Raw genomic sequence first — 24,295 nt, 5'->3', positions numbered from 1 at the left:
AATTTAGTTTACCAACTAGTATCTAGATTTCATGCAGGTGAGTAGAAACACATTTCCTCCGGCATTAGGCATTTAATGTGCTTGAACTTTGACTTCTGCTCTGTCCTTTGTTTAGGGTGTGGTGTTTTTATGCCTATCACAGAGGATTTCACACTGTATTGTAATAATTTATTCTCTTACTTCTGAATCGGAGTCTTTTTAATGTTAAGTCTGGTTTCTGCAGAGAAGGACCTGGGAGTGCTGGTGGACAACAAGTTAACCGTGAGCCAGCAGTGTGCCCTTGTGGCCAAGAAGGCCAGTGGGATCCTGGGGTGCATTAGGCAGAGTGTTGCCAGCAGGTCGAGGGAAGTGATCCTGCCCCTCTACTCAGCCCTGGGGAGGCCTCACCTGGAGTGCTGTGTCCAGTTCTGGGCTCCCCAGTACAAGAGAGACATGGCACTCCTGGAGAGAGTCCAGCGGAGGGCTACCAAGATGATTAGAGGGCTGGAGCACCTCTCCTATGAAGGAAGGCTGCAAGAGCTGGGCCTGTTCAGCCTGGGGAAGAGAAGACTGAGAGAGGATCTCATCAACGTGTACAAGTATCTGAAGGGGGAGTGTCAAGAGGATGGGGCCAGACTGTTCTTAGTGGTGCCCAGCGACAGGACAAGAGGCAACAGGCATAAACTGAACCAGAGGAAGTTCCATCTGAACATGAGGACAAATTTCTTTCCTGTGAGGGTGACAGAGCATTGGCACAGGTTGCCCAGAGAGGTAGTGGAGTCTCCTTCCCTGGAGATATGCAAAACCCGTCTGGATGTGATCCTGGGCAATATGCTCTAGAGGTCCCTGCTTGAGCAGGGAGGTTGGACTGGATGATCTCCAGAGGTCCCTTCCAACCTAAACGATTCTGTGATCACAGAATTCTGTGATTCTGTGATTCATGTTGGTATAGGTGGAACCCATTCTAGTTGCCTAGTACTGCTCTATCCAAAAGTCTTCCTAGTTCCTAAAAAGCAGAAGTCCCTTCCTCTTGCAGGCTTTCTATCATCTATTTTAAGACTATACCTTAGTATCTGTTGCCCAGTGTGCTGTACTTTACCTCAGTAATGTTCTCTGAAACAGCTTTTGGTGTTTAGTGTCTTACCACAGTGGCTAAACTTTGCATCTTGTTCTGTCTGCTACAGACGAACGTTGCTGTTTCTGGCTTCTCCTGTCCTGGCCAGGGTGACCATAGGGATACTTTATAATAGTTTCCTCCTTCAGAATTCACTTGAAAAGCAAGTGCTGTAGACTTCTTCCTGCTTTTGATGAGGATCCAGGTTTTTCCTCTGCCCAAGAGGACACTGACATCTAGTGGATGGGTCCCATAGATGGGACTGGAACTTGACAGCACTGCAAGGATTTTGTTGAACTGAGCACTCTGTGATGTCACTATGCGGACTGAGTGCTGTTAAAAAGAAGGCAAATCTTAAATGGCGCCGTCTATTTACATTAACGAGTAGGTAGTACAGTAGGATAGATCTATACAGCAGGACAATTAGTGCTGAGGACCTGCAATTCAAACTGTGCTGTTTTTTTGGGAAATTTTACTTTGGACTAGTTCTGATCTGATGCCATGGACGTAAGTTCATAATAACTCTTGGAGTGCATTATCCTAAAGAAATTCAAAAGCACGCTTTCAATCCTAAAACATTTATGTAGACCATCCTTTCCTCATGCTTAGCCTCCCGACCTCAAAAGACTTTGAGGTTCATGAGGTGCCTTTACTGCGTGTGTGCTAGACATAGGGCAAGCAAATTCTGTATATTCTTTTTGAGTCCATCTTTCTTCTGGACTCCTACCTAAATTTTACTTTGATTTAGATCCTTAAGGTTTACGGGGGAAAAAAAGAAAACTAGCCAATTTTGTGCAATGTCTCCTAGAGTTTAAAGACAAAGTACTTTGTTGTGCAGACAAAGTACTCGGGGGGTTGGGTTTTTATTTGTTTTTGATTTTGTTATTTTTGCTCAGTCAAGTGCCTGCATGTGAGTTTCAGATGTTCACAGAAAAATGATTTAAGACATTGCTTTCTCTAGTTGACCTCCTAGTCCAGGAAGAAGATAGTCACCTGTGTAGCACAGCAAAAGGCAGATGTGCCAACTTCTCACCTCCCAGAGACAGGCACACAGTACTTCTCACTTGCCTTCAGTTCTGGGCCTATCGTCTTCCTGAGGTTTGAAGCCTAACAACACATGGTAGTGGTGTTTCGCAGCTTGTCCAAAACATCTGTTGGCTTAACTGAGAACAGAGTAGCAGGAAACTTAACAAAAACACCATGCTTCAGAAATGTTATTAAGCAAAGAACTGTGTATACAAAGTGAGCTTTCTGAAAATGTTCAATAAAAATGTAAGTTAATTTAAAAACAAAAATAGAAATTTCAATTGAATCAACAAAATCCAAATTTCTTTAATGAAGAAAACACTGCATAAAACTTAGTAGTTTCATAGTTAAGCGAAATGTCTTCTGCTGTTATCTGAGACAGTTGCTGTGTTCTGCATAAATCATTGTGCCTACGAGCAGTTAATACACTGCTGTCGATGCTGTTTGAACTCTTGAGGTTTAAGTAATTCTGCACCAGTATTTGTAAAACAATAACTTACTGTTTCTGGATTTGTTGACCATATAGTAGCTTCCAAAAGAGGTTGAAACAAGAGATGGTTTCAAGACACTTAAATTGTGACTGATAATCGAAAGAAGCCTTTCAGGCCATATTTACTGGTGGCCTGAGTTATCAGAGGAGGCGCAGACTGGCAGTTCTTAGAATGAAAGTGTTAGATTTAAACTTTTGGTGACAATCTTTGACAATATTTCTTCCTCCTCCAGAAAAAAAACATTGAATTTTATGCCGAAGGACGCTCAGAGTAATCTGCTACTTGCTAGCATCTTTTCGTTACAGTGAAATTATCTTCAAGTGAAACCAGACTGGCCAACCAACAATTTTAAAATGAATTCATATTTTATAAGAAATATCAGAAAATAAAATTGAAATGCTACCAACGCTCATTCTGTGCGTATGGACATTCATGCAATCCAAGCAACAGACAAGTTAGAATGTGCGTGTTTCTGTTCTAATATGAAAACTTAAATTTGGGCCAATTATATTAAAATCGGACCATGTAGAAAAATAAGAACCTGCGATCCAATCAAAAAGAGAAAAATGATTCATAGGCTGTACTAACCAGCTATTTTAATTAAGAGGAAAAAAGAAAAATAGCTTTTATCTCCAGCTGGCTTTTGAGAATTTATATCATCTCATCTCTAGAAATATTCTACGATTCTGGACATACTAGTGAATACAGCCTGTTTACCAGTAAATATGCTTTTTCTTTATTTTGTAAATGTTTATAATAGTCGCCTTAAGAATTGTCACGCTGGGTAATTTTTGACTGCATGTATGTGTGTCTCCTTCATTGTTAGCTCCTAGTATGCAACTGTGTTTGGCATTAAAGTTAGCTTTGTTTCTCTTATCCTGAACGTCTGCCTGCTTCTTGGTGTAATGTTCTAAACTTCCTTTCTATTGATAGCTTTCCAGCCGTGTCATCAGAAAGTCTGCTAGTATGCTCTGCTTTAGTGAGAAGTCATGAATGAAAATATGTGGTTGACCCAAGAAATTTTTGAGAAACTCCAGTGGTGATCTGTTTCCAGTCAGAGGATTTTTATTTCAGTATTGTCCGTTGTAATAACAGACTAAAGAGATTCCGCTCTTGCCTTAATTCTTTACAAAAATTAAAAATAAAAAAAAATTCACACACTCTTTTTCTTGAATTGGCGCCATGTCAAGTAGTTATTTGAAGCTCAGATTAGATTGACTTTCTTTCCCAAGAAAGGAAATGGAGTCTTACTACTTTGTCACTTACTCTACATTAATGAGAATTACAGAAAAGGGTCTTGAGCTTACAGATCTGCATGCATTCCTATATGTTTCTGAAATACCGAGGAGCAGTAAAGCTATCACCCGGAACCTAGAGTGTTGAATCAAGTTATTGTTTATATTCCAAGCAGTATACTTAAGAACTATGGTAAAATTTAATGAGATTTTGGCTACGGTTTGCCAAACGAGCTGTCTGGTTCTATGTTCTGGAGTGTAAATATTAAGCTTTTTAAAGCAGTGGCAGTTGAGCTTTATTTTAAAAATTCATCAGTAATTTGACTGATAAGGCACTTACCTGAAACAGATTTGTTTTTACTAGTTGATTTTTTTTTTTTTAAATTGTTTGTTGAAGTTTGGTGCTGCAGAAAAGATTGTATTTGGTAACTTAGCCTCTCACTTTGACATTTTTACTCTGCAGGATACGTTTGTTACATGCTTTAAAATCCTTTATATGATTGAGTGCATGCTTTATATGAGGTAGAACATTTCTCTGCTTTTCAAAACAGAAGATTTCAGAAGTAATTACATTATAAATGTAAAAAAAGGCAATCTACAGATGGGAAAATAATTTAAAATTGTACTTATGTCTTTTGTACTTCAAAGCGCATAAAATGCATATAAAGACTTTATTTTAGAGGTGTCAGGGATTTATGTTCTAATCTTTGGTTTTGAAAGGGAACTTTTACAGCGTGTTCAATATTTTACCCTTTAGCTTGTTGCAAGCTTTTATGTGTCTTCAAAATTTAAAATTTCCTCTAAAATGTTCATACTTCACCAAAGGTTAAGCTTCAAACCATCTAATTAAAAAAAAAAAAATCATTTGCTTCTTACTAACTTCGATGTAGCGTTCTTGCCTCTGGGTGCTCTGTTGTTATCATGATATAGGGCTGCAGAAGAGGGAAGTATTTCTTTTGCTAGCCATTTTTGAATTTGCATGGGTAAGTATGAAATATGAAAATACCTATGGTTAAGATTACCACCTGAATTTTTGATGGTGTTTGAAATGCTGAACGGTATATTTCAATTATTTATATTCAAGAAAAAATTTTGCGGCCTTTTTCTTTTTTTGAAAAGTAACTCATTGAAAAAGTCACTCTTACAAGTAAAGAAAGAAATGTATAGGAGCAGTACTCTGTAACAGTAGAAAATGCTTCATATATCTGCATTATTTTTGTAGAAGAGAATTGCATACTGTATTGGGGGTAACTTTTTTTTTAATTCAGCAAAACATAAGCAGTGGTAGAGTTTATATTGTTCGGGCATTTAGCTGTTGAGTGTTTGACTGTTAAGATAAAAATAGCTTTAACAGAAAAATATATGAAATCGTTCTTGTGAACAGCTTACATTCTAGGTTTCTGTGCTAGCCGTTGCTGCTTTGGTTTTGAGTAGTTGCTTTATAGCTCTTTCTGCTGTAATTCTGAGAATTTTGTTGGCTATTGCATTCTCTGTTCTATCCCTTTTTGAAACTAGAATTGGCAAAATCTAGTTGAAAGGCGTGCACAGCTGAGCTGATGGGGGATGCATTTGTTAGCCAGAAATTGACAGATACTCCAAATATGAACAATTACAACACAAAATTCCTTTGCCTATCACAAATATTGTGCTGGTTATTAGCTAGGGTTATTACAGTTGAAGTCTCAGTACAAGTTTGTCTCTTTAATGGGGCTACTTCTTTCTGGCTCTTAAAACGCTATTGAACTCTGTCATAAATGGCCTCTTTATAACTAGCGCATTCCTTGGCTTCCAGACACAGCCTTAGAGAAGGGGTGAAAGTAGTTTTAAACGTGTTTTCACCAGTTAGGAGAAATGTATTTTCTATTTGATACCTTCTCTTTGCCTTTTTTGCTTTTCAGGTCAACTATATATTTAAATTTGTTCAACTGTGGTGCGTATATGGCAATGTATGGATGTACTGATTCAATGCCTGTCAAAAGTGTCCTTGTTTAAGCCCGGAAAGGTTTTAGGTTGGTTTCTTTTGGGGGAACAGTGCTTAAAACCTTGTTTCACTTGCCAGTTATAAACTAATGTAACTACGTTAACAGTATCCTAACCTTGCCGTATGAATGCTAGGCGTTCTAAAATACTGACAGTCTGCACAGATTCTGTATTTCCATACAAGGTTCAAGCCTGTTTCTTAAATAAAAACTGTTAGACCTCTGGTGAAAGATGAAACCAGAGTATTTTTATTGGAGTTGCTTGCATGTCCAGCATCAGCATACTTAACACTGAGCTCATGTCATCGCTTAGCAATTCAACTGTGTGCTGAAGGATGTCACAGAACGGAAAGGTGTAGCATCTTGGAGTTCTAGAGATGGCTCTGTAAGGTCATTTGGACGCCAGTGTACCTGCTCTATATTGACTCCCTAGCTTCTCTTTTGAGTACTTGTCACTGTGTGCTTTTTACTGTTTAAAGATGTAATGTGTAAGGCACAAGCACTGAAACGTAAAGTTGCAGAATCCCAGCCAGTATTGATGGGCAGGGACTTCTGAAAGTCACCTAATCCAACCTTTTGCTTGGTGCAGGACTGTGGCTGTCCAGATCCGCAACTGCTTTGGCTAAATCTTGAAAACCTGCATAGCCATGGATTCCACAATATCCATGGGTAACCTATCTAGTCCTTTGCTAGATGTAGGATGTCTTTTGTTCTTCCCCCCTACTCCCTTATGAGTAGCTGTAAATGTCCTTTAAGATCATGTCCCTGTCATATGACCTTTAAAAAAAAAAAAAAAAAAAGGCAGTGCCTAAATTCCTCTTAGCTGCCTGACTGAACTGAACTGAAACCTCATGTGTCTGTGAAATTCTCCATGAAGATGTCTTGAGTCTTCTTTGGGTGCTTTGTTCTATGCTTCCAGGGCCTGATCCTGGGGATGCTATTCTTTGATGTACATTTTTTTTATTATACTATAGCTATTGGGTTTTGACTCCCCTAAGAGGCTTTAACTCTGTATAAGGGAGATTGGACAAGTCTCTGCTTTCAGCTGTATGTCTTGGTAAAGGGCACATTACACTTAGGTCTTTACTCAATTTAGATCCTGCCCTGATAATGGCAGCATTGCATCCAAGACTGTCTCTTGGTAAAATTTGTTTGACTTTAGAGCTAGCCTGCCTAGATGGGGTGGACTATACTATGGCCATGTTCCCTGGATAAATCAGAAAGAAAGGGTGGCTTTTGAGAGAGCATTTACCTGGATCTGTAATCAATTTCCAGTAAAAACCTCCAGTATTAGAGTGGAAAGTTCACCCCACTTTTTTCATGCTTGCTCTGCAACTTGGTTCTGGCCTGTGTAGCTCCTGGCAAGCCTTTTAAGCAAAGCTCTGATATGCCATTGCTGGCATGCAGGTTTACTTCAACTTGCTTTTCCTGACCAAAATGAGAGATGAGTGGATCAGTTAAACTGCATTTTAGAGATTTATATATGCATTTAGGGATAAATCTCTGCTCCATGTCTGTGAATCCAGTTTTTGTTGTCTTCCTGAGCAGCTCAAATTATCAGGACTGCAACTGAGGAACCTTCCTAATGATTTTGGATGCCTTATAGCAAGATATTGCGTCTTGATTCAAGGTATTTGTGTGTGCGTTCCCAGCTGACCTCTTCTCATATTGTTTCTGAATCCTCCAGAGAGTCTGAAGGCTTGAGGAGGAAGAGACTGTTATCTCCTTTTATGGTCAAGGGTGAGACATGGTTTTGTCAGGCTTACACTGTAAATGCCTGCAGTGTGAATCCACATATAGATGACATCTTGGAGAAGAGCTACAATAAGTAACCTTTCCTGTAGTCCTTTCCCTTCATGTGCCTAAGCCCTCTTTTGTAGGAAGCCTCTGAAGGTGGAAAGGTTATTTGTCTTTGTACCCTTGTACAATGGTATAGGGTTTTCCTGCTACAAAGGAAATACTCTTGTAATGAAAACTGGACCGAGACTGCCAGTTCTTTTTGCAAGTTATTTATAGCCATCTTATGGTAAGAACTTAATTTTCTGACTTTGAAATAAATCCTAATTCAACATAGGTAAGACTTAAATGTGTATTTTATCACTTTCTTGACAAAATGAGTAAAAATGGTGAAATGCTGGCAGTGGAATTGTACGAGGACTGCTAATACAGTTGATATCTACTGTGTTGTGAAAAAAACGTTGCAAAATAACTCTGCTGCGGAGGTGGGAAAACTGTCTTTAGCTTCCTTATTTCAAGGTATGTATTTATTGTATTCAGTAGATGGGTATGTGTAGTTATTGTGCAAGTTTTAAGAGTTTTATTTAAAATTTTTTTTAGCAATCATCATTCCTTTGCCCTGAAATCAATGGTATCAGGTGTTTTAACAAACTGCAGATAACTATGTGGAGGACAACTCAAGCCTTTAGTTACAGTCTTGACTTAATGATTCATTTTTCATAAGCAGTTGAACTTTTGAGATTGGTGTAGAAGGCTAATATGTGAAGATGGCATATTTTATGTGCTGTACATTTACCTAGATTGCTACTGTGTTCAGTAGCTGTTTTCTTCGGTAACAAGCTATTGGATTTTTTCAGGTACATTGATTACATGGAAACGTTTACTCAACTGGTGTTGTAAAACCATTCTCAAAAATTATTCAGCGTAGCTTGCTTTAGGAGTATCTTACCTTTGTAACCGGGGAGCAAGGAAAATGAGTAAGAGCAGTATCCATTCAAAGATAGACTTAAATGGAAATTCAAGATTAAATGCTAAGTTTGAGATTCTTGGGCTATCAGCATGCAAAAAATGCACGCAACCCTAGCAGCGAAAGAATAACAGGAAAGTAGGAAATCCAGTAACTGGAAAGTTGTGCTCTAAGCAGGGTGATCTCTGCTTAAAAGGGCTTTGTTTTCTTGTTTGTTTCTTTATTGAAAGTGCTTTGTTTCCTTCGCTGTTTGTGTTTATGTTAAGGCCTGAAAATCATCCTGTGGTCTGTTACAAAAATTTGAGGCTTATTTCTATTTTGAGTTATCAAGAGTTATTTCTGAATTCCTTTAATTCTGTTAAGAAGCCTGTTATTTGTGGTATAAACTAATTTTGAAATGCCTTTTTCCATTTTTGCTTTGAGGCATGTTTCCCAGCCTTCAACCAGTCTATTTTCTAATGAGATATTTTTAGATTAATAGGAATATTCACTTTCTTCACACATCGCCTATAACTAACTGTCACTGCTGATGTACTGTCAACTGTCTTGTCCTAAACATTTTCACTTCATACAATGTGTTTTTGCCAGAAATTGAGTGTGCTAAAGAAACAATGTGATTCTGGGGCAGGAAGTTATAATCCCGGGTTTTGCATATCCGTGTGTAATGCCTATGCTGCAGCACAGGCTGCAGTGCTTTCTAAAGTATCTTAAAACATACATTAGGAACTTCTGAACTAAAATTTGATTATGCTTTGCTAATTAAATGTTTTGCTTTCCGTCATTCATTACGTTTTGCCTGCTTATTTCCTTACTCATCCACAGACCACAGAACTCTTTAGTTTTCTCTGTCTTTGTAAAACTAGCTGGTTACTGGCAGTAGGTATGTTTAGCTGTTATGCTGAACGTGGGTTAGCTACTACTGTAATGGATAGTACGGCTAATTTAAGCAGAGCTTGATATGCAGACAGCATATGAATAGTTTCAAAAATGGGGGGGAGGAAAAGGGAAGCTTTTGAGGTAATCAGCTCAAGTTTTGATGTGTCTATGTAAAGCTATCTGTAGTTATTGGGAGTTCAGGAGATATGTGTGTTCGGATATTCTATATGGCATAATATTTCACAGATTTGGAAAGATGGAAACATTGATCTAACATTATCTAATTCTTAAGCTCTTAATTCTTGAGGGAATAATTCTGATTTTGTACTTTTTTTTTTTTTAAGCTTTTTGGCATTTATATGACAAAGGCCTTGTCTTCGTTGGTTAGTGTTTCTTTACTGCATATAAACGTCTAATGCAGTAATATGAATTCTTCTCTTCCGTGGAAAAAATATACCCACTAAAATACCAACTAATAATGAAATAATGCTATTTTCAGTTCCCTCAGTAATTTTGGAGGGATTTTTCTTCTACACATTCATGCAAGCTTCCTTGAACATAGTAGTGGATGTTAAAATTTTTTAGAGCAGTTTTTATCTTGCTGTGAAATTCAGGAGACAGAGTTCCCAGAAGACTGAAATTGTCGGACCCGCCTGTTCATTAGTTCAGCAGAGCAGACTTGGGAGTGCAGCGTGGTAGAGCTCGAGAGCGAGTAGCCGTTGCTTGTAGGGACAGCTAAGGTAATAAAGTTTCCTCCCTCTTGGATCTTGTTCTTTCTGCCACTTCAGCTTGAAATCCCCTTTCAGGGCTTTATTTCAGAGAAATAGGGTAAATCTAGGTTGCCAAGCTTTTCCATGCAGCCAGAGCCATACATGAATATTGAGGAGTAGCGGAGTTTTTCTTCTACTGACTTTGATCATTTTCATTTCATTGATTTCTGCTTGTTTAGAGTTTAAGGAGACTTTTTGCTATAGTCTAGGAGCTAGGAACTCTTAAACGATTGTTATTTGAAAGCTGGCAGGAATAACCGGGGAAGGACTGACATTTGCCACAACTGTAAGTTGTTTTTCCGGTACTCCTAATGCAAAGTGGTGAAAGGGATACTCTCAAGTTAAAAATTGGGTCTATCTGTAGACAGGTCTATTATATGTATATGTTCAGTATTAGCATGATTACCAGATCTTTTTTTTTTTTAAGTTTCAGTTTAGACTCTTGGACACTATCCTACATGTAGTTATCTTCATGTTTTTGCCATGTGTTTATTTGCAACAACAGATGCAAAGCATTTAAAGTATGAATGCAAACCAGACAGTTGAGAGATTTAGATGCAAGTATGATACTTGAACTTGTATTATGCTATTCAATTATACTAATATAGGGGAATGTGGGGTAACTAGTGATGTCTCATGTAGACCCAGTTTGATGTTGATTAAGCCCAGCTGGATCTGACTTTCCCCAGAAACCTTTGCGTGAGGCTGCCCTGTGCCCCGACTCTGCTCTTGCTCTGGCAGAGGGCCAAAAGGAAATTCAGCTCACTGTTCGTATTTTGCTTTTGCAAGCCAGAGCTGCAGAGGCGCCCATGGCTCTACCAAAGTCCTCCCTCCAGCCAAGCTTATTACCAGCGGCTGGTCCTGGTGTTCCCCAGAGCTTGCAGTGACAGTAGAGAGAGACTATTTGGATTAGGGACTCTAAGCTAAAATACTCCTGAAACCAAGGTGATTTTTAGAAAGCCCTATTCATGCAGTGTTGTATCTGAATTTGCACTTGAGCTGTCTTTGGACAAAGGCCTCTCCGGCACCTCGGTATCTATAGCTTTGACAGAATCTGAAACCTCCATAATCTAACCACAGATAACCAGAAGTTGGTTATTTTGAAATTTTCTGGTAGTTTGGTTCACATTGTTCTTCAAGGATGTTTCTTCTCACTCTATAAAAATACTGGGAATGTTATTGTGCCCTTTGTTAAGTTTATTTAAATTGTTAGAACGGAGAGGGCAGCTGAGCTTGAGGGTTCTTCTCCGACTGCTAGTAAGAGTAGCGTGTTGTTATGCTTGTGATAGGAATTGCTGTCTTATGAAATGTGTGCATTAATGCTTCATTTTTCAAGTGATTTTGAGTGTCCTCTCGTATGCTTCCATTAGCGTATAAAGAAAATTTTTACAGAAAGGCCTTTTAGTTTTCAGTTTTTTTAATTAGTGTGCATTACATTTTAAAGTAAATTTTGTTTTGCAAAACTTCTTGTGAAACTGCTGTTTCATCGCAACTCTGATGCCATAACTGTCCATGTAAAACTTCTTAAATCCTTTATTGTTGCCTTGCCTCTTGTCACGTAGTAAATAAATCATGGGAGCCTTGGAGTATTCTAGCAGTTGATGTTTAATACAGTATTAAGTAGTGCATCTCAAACACATGCCATCAAAAGAGTGATGTTTGCTTGAATCTCCATTTTATTAACTGAGTATGTGACCACCAGAAATATCGGATAATTCCTAGGAGAAAATTTGAGGACTGTATGTAAATGAACCCCCTACTGACATATATTTGCAAAGAAGCTCAGGAAGGAGGCACGAGAACTTTTTGGTTACATCTTAACCAATCTCAGCCATTCTGTGATTTTAAATAATGCTCAGGTTTTTAGATGGAGCTCTTCAAATACTTTATACTTCCTATTAAGATTTTCTTTAATCCACAAACAACGTTTCTTTGGTATTAAGCAGCGTGCCTTTACAGATTTTCTAAAGCCAGAAGTAGGTTGACTGCTAAAGCAGCAAGTCTGTATTTCCTCAACTGATTAAGTTCTTTTTAGTATAGTAGGATTCCATATATTGGACTTTAACAGTTGGTTTGTCTTTTCTTTTTTTCTTTTAAATAGTAAAGCATAGGTTTACTAATTTTTAGTACAGACTGCAAACCACTGTGGAAGTTGGAAGTATGTTTCTGAAACTCAAACTGTTTCAGTCAAAAGCTCATCCCCCACTGTCATGTGGTAAGCGTTTGTCACCATCCCACAAACCACTTCTGTAACACAGTGAATAAGCAGAATTCAACTTAAGCATTTCTAATGCGAATGGAACTTACAGCCTTCTGAATGTAGTTCTTTAAGTATGATGAATCATGAGTATTCAGTTACTTTTCTGATAATTTTGTTCTTAAAAGAATATATAAATGAAGATCTTGTGGTGCTGGAATAGCTGTTGGAGGGAATATGAGCACAAGTGTCACGGAAGCCTCCCTTGGCCTCTGCAGAAGCACCAGGCTCCATCTCTAATGTCCCTGCTGTTTGGGTCCCAGTATCTTCTGGGAACCAGTCTGGCAGTTTTACTGATGTATGCCACATGAGTGCCGCTTTGTATTGTAGACAGTTGTCTATTATGGATTTGCATGAAACTAGACTGTGACGGATCGTGCTGGATATCTTGTCATCAACTTAACGGAGTCTGAACAGAACTCTTTCTTCTTCTGCCCTGCCATTACTCCCACTCGGCTATTGAGAGCTTTCTCCTCCTCGTTCTGCTTGCCCTCGGCTGTAAGCGAGGGAGCTTCAAGCCTCCCGCCGCCCTTGCTGCCGCCCTTGCATCATGCAGCGGGCTGCCTCTGCACTGCTCTACAGCTCGCCCCAGAGCTCCTCTCTCTCGTGCGCTGCTAATTCTCCCGTTGTAGTCTGCTGCCGTTCTCTTCTGGTGGTAGTTCGTTCAAAGCTCAGGTTTTAGTTTTCCTGACTTTCTAGTCAAATCTGTCTCTTTCAAAGCATAAAGTAGATAACTGACTTATTCTATTTTTGATCATTCTCATAGCTCTGCTTACTGCCCTTGTTACCTCTGTTGTGGAACAGAGGAATATGCAAGTTCGCTTTTCTCTTTGCTGAATCTTTTAACAAGCTGACGAATACGCACAAAAATGTCTTAAAGTATTTTAGGAACAGAGGTGTGTATTAAAATCCTCCTGCATTTTGTTTGCCATCTCTGCCTCAGAACTGGGCTATGCACATCTTACTTTCCACTCTGTTTCATAGATTTTTATAACTAGTGGATCACGCAGGGGAGAAGGATATGCTGAATCCTTACAGCATCAGTTTCTAGAAAATGAAAGTCTGTACTAATTGCTGTAGTCTTCACTGGTCTGTGTTTTTTCATTTTGTACCTGTGAAAGTGTTTTTCTTCCCTGCCTTTAAAACAGACAAAACAAAAGGAATATTGTTTTCCTAGGGTGCTTTTTGATACCTACTGTTTTACTTATATTACTTCCTCAAGTATATTCTTTCGCATGCAAAGTACCTTCTGTTTCTGTTCTGTGGTTTTTAGATGTCCTTTTTTGTTAATCTTTTTTCTGTTGTTTTTTTCTAAATGCAGTTGCAGCACTTGCCCCATAAAAATCACTAAGATAAAAAACCCAAAACAGATAAAACAAGTTGAGAAGAGGAAAAAACATGAAAAATCATCTTATTGGCCACGCTTTGGAAGTATCAGTGTTTTACTCTGCTTTTTCAGTTTGGAGGCCTATAGTTTGTTTCATACTATTTCAGTCTTTCTACTGTTAGCTGATATAGTTGAATTGCGTGTATTTATTTTACTATTCTTAAGGTTCTGGTTTGGTGTCTAGTCTTATAGGCAGTGTTTTTCTCTTTGCAGATAAGAGCAGCATTATGTAGGACAAAATACATCCCTTGTGTAACTCATCTTTCTCTAGTACTGTGCTTTTATTTCTGTACCATCTTACAAATCAGGTTTCTCTTAATGCCTACTGTGTGCAAGTTATAAGCTATGGTTGTGTTTTTTGTCTTCTACTAACACTGCAATTTTTTTAAAGCAGTGAATTTCAGGAAAAAAAACAGATGCTAATTCTGTTACTGCTTTTAATATTCAGTGACTTCTTCCTCTCCTGGTAGGATTTTATTGCAGGTAAAGAAATTGTCTGAAAACTGGTACTTCTTGATTTGCTCTGTTTTATTTTACCTTGCCTTTGTTTGTTCTGTGCCTACCACACTTATAAATTATTGGATGCAAATTATTCAACAAAATTCACCCAACGTTCTTTTATCTGGAGATGCATCAAAAAGTTCATTGTTCACTATATCAAGACTAATTTAATGGCAATGTTTTGCTATAAGTACTATAAATGCTAAATTTATGTTCTTTTTTTTTTTTCTTTTCCATTTCTGCTGGAAGAATTATTGGGGAATTTGAATTAGCAACTTATTTTTCCTTTTTTTAAAATCCATGAATGCAGTGAGTCTCCCAAATATTTTGGTGGGTTTGGAATAGTGCAGGAAGAAACCTGGACAGGTTTTGCTTTCTTATGATGTTCTTCTGCCTGCATGTTTTTGCCATAGTCTGTGATAAACAATATTTACATCTGTAAAGATCACACACCCCCATTCTCCCCCCCCCCCCCAAAAAAAAAAAAAATTTGAACATGTCAAGTGGTTAAGGGTGATCATCAAGGATGCAGGACAGATGGACATAAACTCTGTCCTTCTACCTGTGCAAGACACCACTAAATGGATATACTAAAAGTTGCTTTCTCTTTTTGCTTTTGATCCTTTTAGATACCATCATCATGGCAGTGTCAGTAAGCTGATTGTTTTTGTAACCACTTAACTCTGGCTTCCAGCTAAATCTTACTCTTTGAAGTTAAGTTCCTTTTTAAATCTGGATGTCTGTACAGTCTACAATAAAAAGCAGGGCTGGCTGCTCTTGTATTTTTTTTTTTTTCTTTTTCATAGAGACTTTATACAGTGCTTTTTACAAATGCCTAGTATGAGTAGGATTTAAAAAACAAAACAAAACAAAACTGTATTGCTCTTGGTGTTTTCTAGGCTGCCAGAAGGGAAGGGCTGGATTTCATTTTTATTGGCTTTAACTGTTGTGCATCCAGGATTTGAAATAAATGCACAGGGAGGAAAAGTGAACATACCGGGAGTTCAACAGTGCTCCTGTCACTCAAAAATTAGTGGGGAAGACCTTGTCCCTGAGAGGCAGGGTGGCCCAGGTACTCTGCGTGAGCTTGAAACCCAACAGAAATTGGGTACTGGGAGCTGATGCCTGTCAAAAGCAGGTTTCTGCTTTCGGCGAAGTTGTGAATTTGTTGAAAGGCATGATCTTTGAAGCGCAATACTAGCTGATAACAGCTGTTCCTGAGCCGGCCTGCTTTGTGGTGTTTTGCAGGTATTCTGGGGAGTAACAGATTTTTCTCAGTTTCTCACAGGTATTGTTAACACGGTCATTACTCCTTAACAAAACAGTGTGCTTTCTAAATAAAATACAGCAGTATTCCATACTGCTACCATAGTGTTTTTCAAAGGTTCCATATATCATGCTGTATAGAGCCAGTTTCCAGCTGGTCCTAACTGCTTGAAGAACTGAATGTGTCAGATAATAAGTTTTTTAAAAAAAATTATCTTAGTGAATGTTGTAAAAGGAGAGAAGAGGGTTTTTTGAGTGATCTGCTTATAGTTCATCAATGATGTAATACATAATGATGTTTCCATTATCTTAAGTCTTAAAAACATAACATGAATATCTTCTTTCAGAGGTTAAGAAGATTATCAACGAAATATAGAACAGAGAAGATCTACCCAACAGCCACTGGAGAAAAAGAAGAAAATGTTAAAAAGAACAGATATAAGGACATATTACCATGTGAGTCTGATTTGTGTGTTAATAGAGGATAAAGGAAATGTTTGTTATGCTTAATGTATTGTTAATGTACTACTTATTTTCTACTAAAAGACAAATGTGGTGATAAATTCTTGAAAAATAACTTTTATAACATTTTAACTTGAAAGGCAAAGTAACTGAACGCTTGTATATTTTATTAGGAGAACTGTATTAGAGGAGCTATTTTATTAGCAGCATTATATTCATGGTATAATGAAAACAAGCAAATATCAGTATTGACTGTAGATATGACTTTAAGCAGCGTTGGGTTTGTTTGAGGTTGAGAATGGTCTTAGATATACTTAGCTTCTATTTTCAAGAGGCTCTCTGGTTGTAAACTGCGGTGAGTTACTGTGTATTCTAGATTCCTGTATGCCTGTGTGCTCTGCTTCTCTAGTGCTGGTGTTCTTACTGTTTATCAGAGCTTGGAGCAACACTTTAAGTAATAAAGTTTGCCTTCAAACCATGACCTCCAGAATCTTTAACAAGGTGGTCATAGTGCTTGCTGCCACACTGAGAAGGAAAGGCATGTGTTCATCCTTTCCTGGAGGATGATGAACTTACAGGAGCCAAAACTGAGGTGATGCCAACATTGTCAGTATTTGCACTCAGAGATTTTACAGCAAGCTGTGCATTGGTAGCAGACACGTATGGTTGCAAGTTATAAGAAATTTAGCCAAAGCATAGATATAATGCTGAAATCTATAATTAAAGAACAGTGTGGTACTAAGCTCAACAGCAGCAAACTAGGTGAATGCCATTAATTTCTTTTAAGTTGTGGGGAAAAGTGTTCAAATGGATGGATTCAAAAAAGGGGAAGTTGTCTCACTGTTTGAAGATGCTTTGGTGGAAGTATGTCTTTCCTGAAAGAAAAGCTACTTGAAACTTCTGAAAAAGCCATGCATTGCTACTGAACAGACTTGAACAAAAGTGGCCTTGAAATGCAAAAGATCTCATCAGTGAGACTGGTATCTGAAATCTCCTAACACCTGGAGAATGTCTATAGGCTTGTTTGCGATGTAAAATGCTGAGGAGGATGGAAAAATAAGACTCTTCTGAGGTTAGAGGGGAAAAATAATTCTTTCTAGTATGTTAGTAGCAGCGATACTCTTAAATGTCTCCAGGACTCATCAGTTCCCTGTGTGGTTTGAGGTAGTCAAAGCTGGTGGTGAGCTAGGCTCCTGCAAAAGACCTGTGATAGGTTTTTGGAAAAAGCTGAAATTGTGCTTTCTGAAGGGATGGATGGTCAGAAAGAACATTCATAGCAGACATTCCCCTGTATTGTTAACAATATATTAACGTACCTTTGTGCTCTGTTTCTTCCGTGCTGGAATTTTAGCAGATGATTAAAATACAGCGGAATCTCGGTAGCACTTTGGCTAAATCAGTGGGACACATTATAGCTACTACACTAAAAAATTAGGGCAATCGGTTTTTGTTGTTTTTTTTTTTCTGTTTACATGTAAATTATACCTGGGGCATTGAATCTGAAAGGTACACAGATCCCAGTGGGGAAAATGAGCAATCCTCAAATCTGACAACCTGAAAAATTGAAGGTATGTCTTCAGTTAAGGTGGGAATATCTTCCAATGTCCAAAAGCTCCAGCAATAACGTGGCAGGAGACCAGATTTGCTACTGAAATGAAAACCAGGAAATGTTTTGGATGAGGAGGAAGGAGGAGGACTTTTTGCCTATTTCCTTATAAAGAAGCAAAAATACATAAGAAAACTTAAGTGTAATTTGTTCAAAGATTAACTCTATGTTCAACAGAAACTGCTACCAGAGGTGACTGGTACCTCCATACTAACTGAATACTGACTTTAGAGTAAACAGATATATGCATGTTAGGTTACTAAAAACTGCAATATGGTCTTACATGATAGTTAAATTAAACATGCTGTTCACTGATTACCTGAAGAGACCGATTTGTAATTCTGAGCTGAGTCATTAAGCTGTACATAAATAAACAAACTTTTATTCTTCTGAACCTAGAACTCACAATGGAATTTCTCTATTGGAGAATTATATTCTTGACTTAGAAGTGAAAAAGAGGTGAGCTGTGGCAGATGAAGGAAGACTGGAAATGTTGCCGCTTTAGAAACTGCTCTAGGATTTTAGATCTACACTGCTGGGAAGATAGGAGCCCAGCACTTTTGTTTTTAAATGGCAGATCAGTATCACTTGTAGTACTAAGTCTGTGACATCAGTGCATACTTGCGAAGAGTTCATGCTTTTACAGTGTAATATATATTACACTGTAACACACTCTCAAGATTTTTCTCCAGGCCTTTTTTAAAATTAAGTTATTAAGTTTTCTTTGAAAGATGGTTAGGTTTGTGAGCTTTCTTATCCTCTACACTTGTGCATTTTTAGGAAGTGTTACACGGTAGCACATTCTTTTTTTTTTGTTTTTGTTTTTTGTTTTAATTCTATGAGACCTCTGGCAGAAAATGTCATCAGCTTTGAAGCAGCTGTCTCAATGCTTTTTGGAAGACCTTTTGGTGTAGGAGTAACTTCTAGTGTATACGTCCTGCGTGCGTGGTTCCCTGTTCTATTACTGGTGGTCTTTTCCCAAAAAAACCCAAGCAACCAAATTTCCTCTTTTTGTTTGGACTTGTTCTTTATTCTTTAATTGAAAACCTAGTGAAATTTTCAGTGGCTGTTGTGTGGTTGAGGAATTGAGCTTAGGAGCGAAAGTAACAGACATTGCTTGGGTGAATGCTTTTTCTGCACATGCCTTTGCTACCTTATTTAAATCTGCAGGAAAACTTTTGGTCTTTAATTAACGCAGCCTTTATCATAGAGTTTGAATACTTTTTTCTGCTAGCTAGAAGTGTTGGTATCAAAATGAGGTGGAAGGATTGGCAAACCTACTGACCACTTGCTCTCCTTCTAAGAATTGTCAATTTGCCGCTGTAGTGAGCTACGCTAATTTTCACTGCTAGAAAGAATTCCAAACTGTTTAATACGTTCTGTCAACAAACAAGAAAGGATATTTGTAAAACATTGCTGAGGATTTTGGTCTCCAAAGATCTGCTGGTTTTATAGGAAACTTTTTCTGAGACAAGTGCTAACGATTGAGCTAGAAATGTGAAATTTCACAAGCCTCTGTTTCTAGTTTAGAAATGACATGTCCTGTGCCCCCAGTGAAGTGCCAAGCCTGGTGTTTAAGGAGACTAGCGTTGGAGGTGGAGGTGTCAGTCTGTGCCTGAGCAATAAACGCAGTGCATGTTTCATTGTGTAATAGTTGATGAGCTCTTCCTTGGGAGAAGCTTTGAGACTTGCCCAGTGCTTTAGCTGTGCTTTTTTTTTTTTAATATTTCTTCTGCTTTCTTTAAATGGACACAGTCAGCTTTATTTTAATGCTGACCATCGTGATCTCTGTTAATATTGTGTAACTGCAATTTTGCTTACTTCTGATCAATGGAATTCTTCTTTGTAATGAGTCAGTCTTGCAATTCCAGTAGCCGCTTCTCTGGCAATTTGAGAGTATCAGAAGCACATAGCAGTAGGCGTTCCTCTGCGTACTACCACCTGAGCTGGCTTATCCAGAATTAATTTCATTCACTGAGTTGCATGTTTCTATGGCTTATCTTCAGGGAAACATTTTTGTAATGATTAATTTGTCCTATTAATATATATTATTGCTATACCTAAGGATTAAAGCATTTTGTAATTCTTCCGTTTTAAAAAAAAAAAAAAAAATTGTTTTCCTCTTTTAGTTGATCACAGCCGGGTTAAACTGACTTTAAAGACTCCTCCACAGGATTCAGACTACATCAATGCAAACTTTATTAAGGTGTGTATTAAAATCTAACCGTGCTAAAATTCCCTTTTTGAGCTTTTATTTCAGAGCAATACAGTTTTAATATTGTAGTGTGAGATAAGAATTCAAAGCTATGAGGGAAGACGTCCTTTCAGTACAATTTGAATAAATTTTCATATATCATACTAGGTATAAAGCAGTCTTTAAATTCTAATTTCATTCTGTGTAATGTGGTATAGAATATTTCATTTTCAGTTGGCATACAACCAAATTGGAACTTTATACCATTGCAAAATTGAGATGATACATACTGTTAAAAATAACAGGTTTTAGAAGAGAAGCTGTTTTTAGAGATCATAAATGCGATGTTTGACAAATTGTGTATAGCATATATGTTAATATGCGTTTCTGACTGTTCGTGGGAGAAATGTAGCAATGGAATTGTATCTAACGTTCTTGTAACCAAATCAGAGTCTGACTAAAAAACTATTATACTCTTGTTTATGCAGTTTCAAATTGCAAATTCTCTGATTTCTTTGGTCTTTCCCTGTAGATTTATTCTGATGCCGCTTCTAGCACTAATGCTTACTTAGAAAAAAGCGTTCCTGTAAATCTCATTTCTTAAGTATTTGGATTGAAAAGCTGAACACATGTATTAACAGAAATGTCTTCAAGTTTTCGTATAAATCGTAAAATTTAAAACAGTGAATTTTTTTTAAATGTGGTACTGTTGGGAGGGGGAAAATTAAATTTGTTCATGGGAGTGCTTTTTAACAGAAAGATTTGACAGGAAGTATGCTTTCAAATTTTGATCACTAGACATTTGGGTAATATAGAAGTCAATGCATGCTTCAAAAGGATCTTCAGAATTGGAACATATAGAAATTATTAACTTGGTATTTTCTGTTATAGTCTCTTGTGGCAAGGTAGCTGTTATCTTGGACGCACTTGAAATCACCAGCAAAATTCCCATTAACTGAAATGGGATTCATGTTTCATCTTTACCCTTTCAGTTAGATTGAAAGATTGATATTCTAATTTAACTTAATTCTAACCTAAAGACTCTTTTATTTAATGCAAATAAATTTTCTTTATAAATATTACCTGTTCCTTTGTGCAATCCTAGGGAGTACATGGGCCAAAAGCATATGTTGCTACGCAGGGGCCATTAGCAAATACAGTAATAGACTTCTGGAGGATGATATGGGAATACAATGTTGCTGTAAGTACCTACTTTAAGCACCCTTCCCCTCAAAATCAGGTATTACCTGATTTCGTGGATGGTCTCTTCAGTTTGAGCTGGCTATTGATATTAAGGATGCTGACAGTGATTTAGCCTTACCATTTGTAGCAGAAGTTACTCTTGAATCTTAATTTCATGATTTAAATAACATTGATGATATGCAGAATGCTCGATATTCAATTTAGTAACTGCCAGTAAAATAATTATGTATTCTTAGGAATAGGTCAGTACTTGATTCAGATCTCTCCTTTAGAAGACCTTATTGCTCTAACTTAATGTTGACTAACAAGATCAGATGGAAGTAGCATTTGAAACAAAATGAAAGCCTTCCTTTCCACTTATGCTAATTTTGGATTAAGCATTGGTTTTGTGTGTACTACATCTGCTTTAAGTTATTGTCAGGAGTGAACTTATATGTACTATTAAAATTGGATATGTTCAACAAATTTTTTTTCTGAAAATACTTTGGTTTTCTGTTTTATCAGATACTTGAGTTGTGATTGCTTATTATTGAAACACGTAACTTACCTTTCAGTGCATTTTTGTTATGCTATTTAGATTAATATACCTGAAAACGTCACTTAAAAGAAATTTGGTTCTCATTTCTAGAACAGATTTTGGCACCAATTTTAAGCAGTCTGTGTCATCCTTACCAGATATAGTGGTGTTTTCTTACAGTCAGTGAATGGTTCTGTATTTTTATGGTTAAACGTAGACTATACGGTCAATTTAAAATTGCTAAATGAGTAAGGTGTCCATAGAGAATGGCAGTGAACTGAATTTACGTCCAGTAGATTTAAGATACTGTAGTAGTGTTGTGGATTATTTTGTGCAGGATAAAACTTGGACACTTTTAGAATTAAAAAAAAATGCATCTGCAGGTAAGAAAATACTATTAATATGGCTCTCCTCTGAAGCAGCCAGTTGAGGAATGCCAGTGATTGCCGAGTGGAAAAGGGCTTTTGTTATGTGAATTTATTTGATCTAAATCCAGCTAACTTTTAGTATCTTCCTCTTTCTTTTCAGATAATCGTAATGGCCTGTCGAGAGTTTGAAATGGGAAGGGTATGTATACTAAATACAAAATTAAATAATCGTTGTCGACCTAGGACAGATGCTAATACCTGTGAAGGCTTATATGCCAAATCATAATTATAAAAATGATCTTGCCAGATTGAATAAGAATATTTAACATCTGTATTTGTATGCATAGAAAATGATGAAGGTGACTGCTTTTTGATTCTGTGTTCTGGTAATAGTGTTTACACTATTACGTAGGCGTCTTTTTAGTGGAATATACAGCCATCTTTGTATACAGGACCATACTAGCTGTTAACTGGTCGTATCACTCTGAAATTATTCTTTTCTTTGTGGGTTGTAGTCTGACTCTCAAAATCCTCAGTCCTTCAAATTTTCTGTTAATTGATGCAACTAGGGGGAAGAAAAATCGACCTTTTAAAATCTCTCCCCCCTAAATTCTTCATCCCTTAGGAGGGATCAAATATGGTCCAGAATTATTTACTCTGTGAACTTGCGCAAATACTGAATTAACTCTTGTTCCTTCCCTCTATGTGATACATGCTTGCACACAGGTAGGCAGTCATAAAGTTCACGTCCTAATTTTGGATAGTATTTGTTGGTCTGCTGATTCTGATTTTTTTTCCCCCCACTTTTGGATACCTAAAGAAAAGACATCTTGCTGTCTTGAAAGAATTTCAGCTTTCATTTAACAATCACAGGGCCAGGTCTTAAGGAAAAGCACCAAGCAGAAGAGAAAGAATAAGGAATTGGAGATTATAAACTGCTCTGCTCTGCTTCTGTTGTTAGTCCTCTTGCAATACGATACGTGAATTAAATTAGGATTCTTTGCTTTAACAGAAAAAATGTGAACGTTATTGGCCTTTGTATGGAGAAGCAGCTGTATCTTTTGGACCGTTTCGTGTTGCTTGTGTAAGTATAGAGCTTTAATGAGTTTAAAGGATTTAATGCTATTGCAACTTAAAATAACTGTTCATCTTGTGTCCGATGTAGTACAAAACAAATACTTTTTTTAATTGTTCAGTACCAAATTTTGCACTAAGCTTCTAAAGAAAGCAATGGAAAGCAATGTGTGGATCGAACCTATGCGTTTTTGAAAGCCCTGTCTGTTTAAAAAAGATAGGGAAACTATGTGCTTTGGTTTTGTACCTACCTATATGTAATTTCTCCAGCTTTGCAGAATGTAGTTTTGAATGTCTGTACCATGCTCAAAAATCTAAATATTCATACAGTTGTTTCTTTGTTCTGCTATGACTTATACATTCTGGACATGCAAATAAGTGATGCTTAAATAGGACATTCTCTGTAAGCTACGTGAAATTAAAAATACGCAGCATAGCATAGAGAAAATGCAAACTTGTAAATTTTTAAAAATAATTTCTGTTAGCGACATCTTCATGTGTATTTGAAAATACTTCCTTTACTTGTATTGTTTACTTCTAAAGCAAAACAATAATGACTAGCAGATCACCATGTGGTCTGAAGCTTTTCCTGGAGAATTCCCTGGGGGTAACTGCTTAAACAAGCTACAAGATGATTCCAGAAGGAGGGAGAAACATGACTGCTACCATTGCGCCTTGTATCAGTAGTTTCAGGAGTTCTGATCTCTGAGCATAATCGTTACATCCTCGTCCAGTTTTGTTACTAGCTCATAAATAGCAGCTTAAAGATTTCTGGCAAATTAATATAAATATGAGGAAAGAGGGACCGTGGATGATTCTATGCGTCTTCTACACCAAGCACAGTAAGGAATTCAAAATAATCCTTGGCAATAATCTTGGCAATTTCTGCCATCTCAGCATCACATGAGAGTATAGACTGTGAAACCCCGATGAACTTTTGCAGTCATCTGTACAGAATGCTGAATAGTAAAAGAAGTCATGGTGCAACTACCATTTCACATGAGGACCACTTAAATGGCAGCAGAAGTTCACTTCATTACATATAATGTATTCAGAGTATGAATGAAGATGAAGTAGGAAGGCGCGTACGACACCAAAATAAATACGGGAGCCTATGAGCAGTGTTCCTTAACCATGCATATATGTGTGTTTCTGAAGCTTGCATGAGCGCCTTTGTACGTGCCTCTATGCATCTTTGTTCCTTCCTATTTTAAACACATTTATTATCTGTCTATCCTGCTTCTGGCTTTTGGAGCTGTAGTTGCATCCTCAAGGCTTTGCTTCTA

The 24,295-nt window shown here is 37.4% G+C and overlaps 1 protein-coding gene across 4 annotated transcripts in view; it reads left to right on the top strand.

Moving 5' to 3' along the window:
- PTPN12 (protein tyrosine phosphatase non-receptor type 12) overlaps window positions 1-24,295 on the top strand; it is an 86,547-nt gene that overhangs the window by 17,651 nt on the left and 44,601 nt on the right. For 2 of the 4 annotated variants that reach the window (XM_068926126.1, XM_068926373.1), the window contains exons 2-6: window positions 15,933-16,041; window positions 19,783-19,859; window positions 20,953-21,048; window positions 22,096-22,134; window positions 22,948-23,019. In XM_068926126.1, the coding sequence (XP_068782227.1) occupies window positions 15,933-16,041; window positions 19,783-19,859; window positions 20,953-21,048; window positions 22,096-22,134; window positions 22,948-23,019 (393 nt within the window). Of the gene's footprint in view, window positions 1-7,572; window positions 7,851-14,948; window positions 14,972-15,932; window positions 16,042-19,782; window positions 19,860-20,952; window positions 21,049-22,095; window positions 22,135-22,947; window positions 23,020-24,295 lie in introns of those variants that run through there. The other 2 variants (XM_068926204.1, XM_068926291.1) reach the window with 2 other exon arrangements.

This window comes from Struthio camelus, chromosome 1, assembly GCF_040807025.1.
Source record: "Struthio camelus isolate bStrCam1 chromosome 1, bStrCam1.hap1, whole genome shotgun sequence".
Classification (NCBI taxonomy): domain Eukaryota; kingdom Metazoa; phylum Chordata; class Aves; order Struthioniformes; family Struthionidae; genus Struthio; species Struthio camelus.
This window is presented reverse-complemented; position numbering and strand designations above follow the sequence as displayed.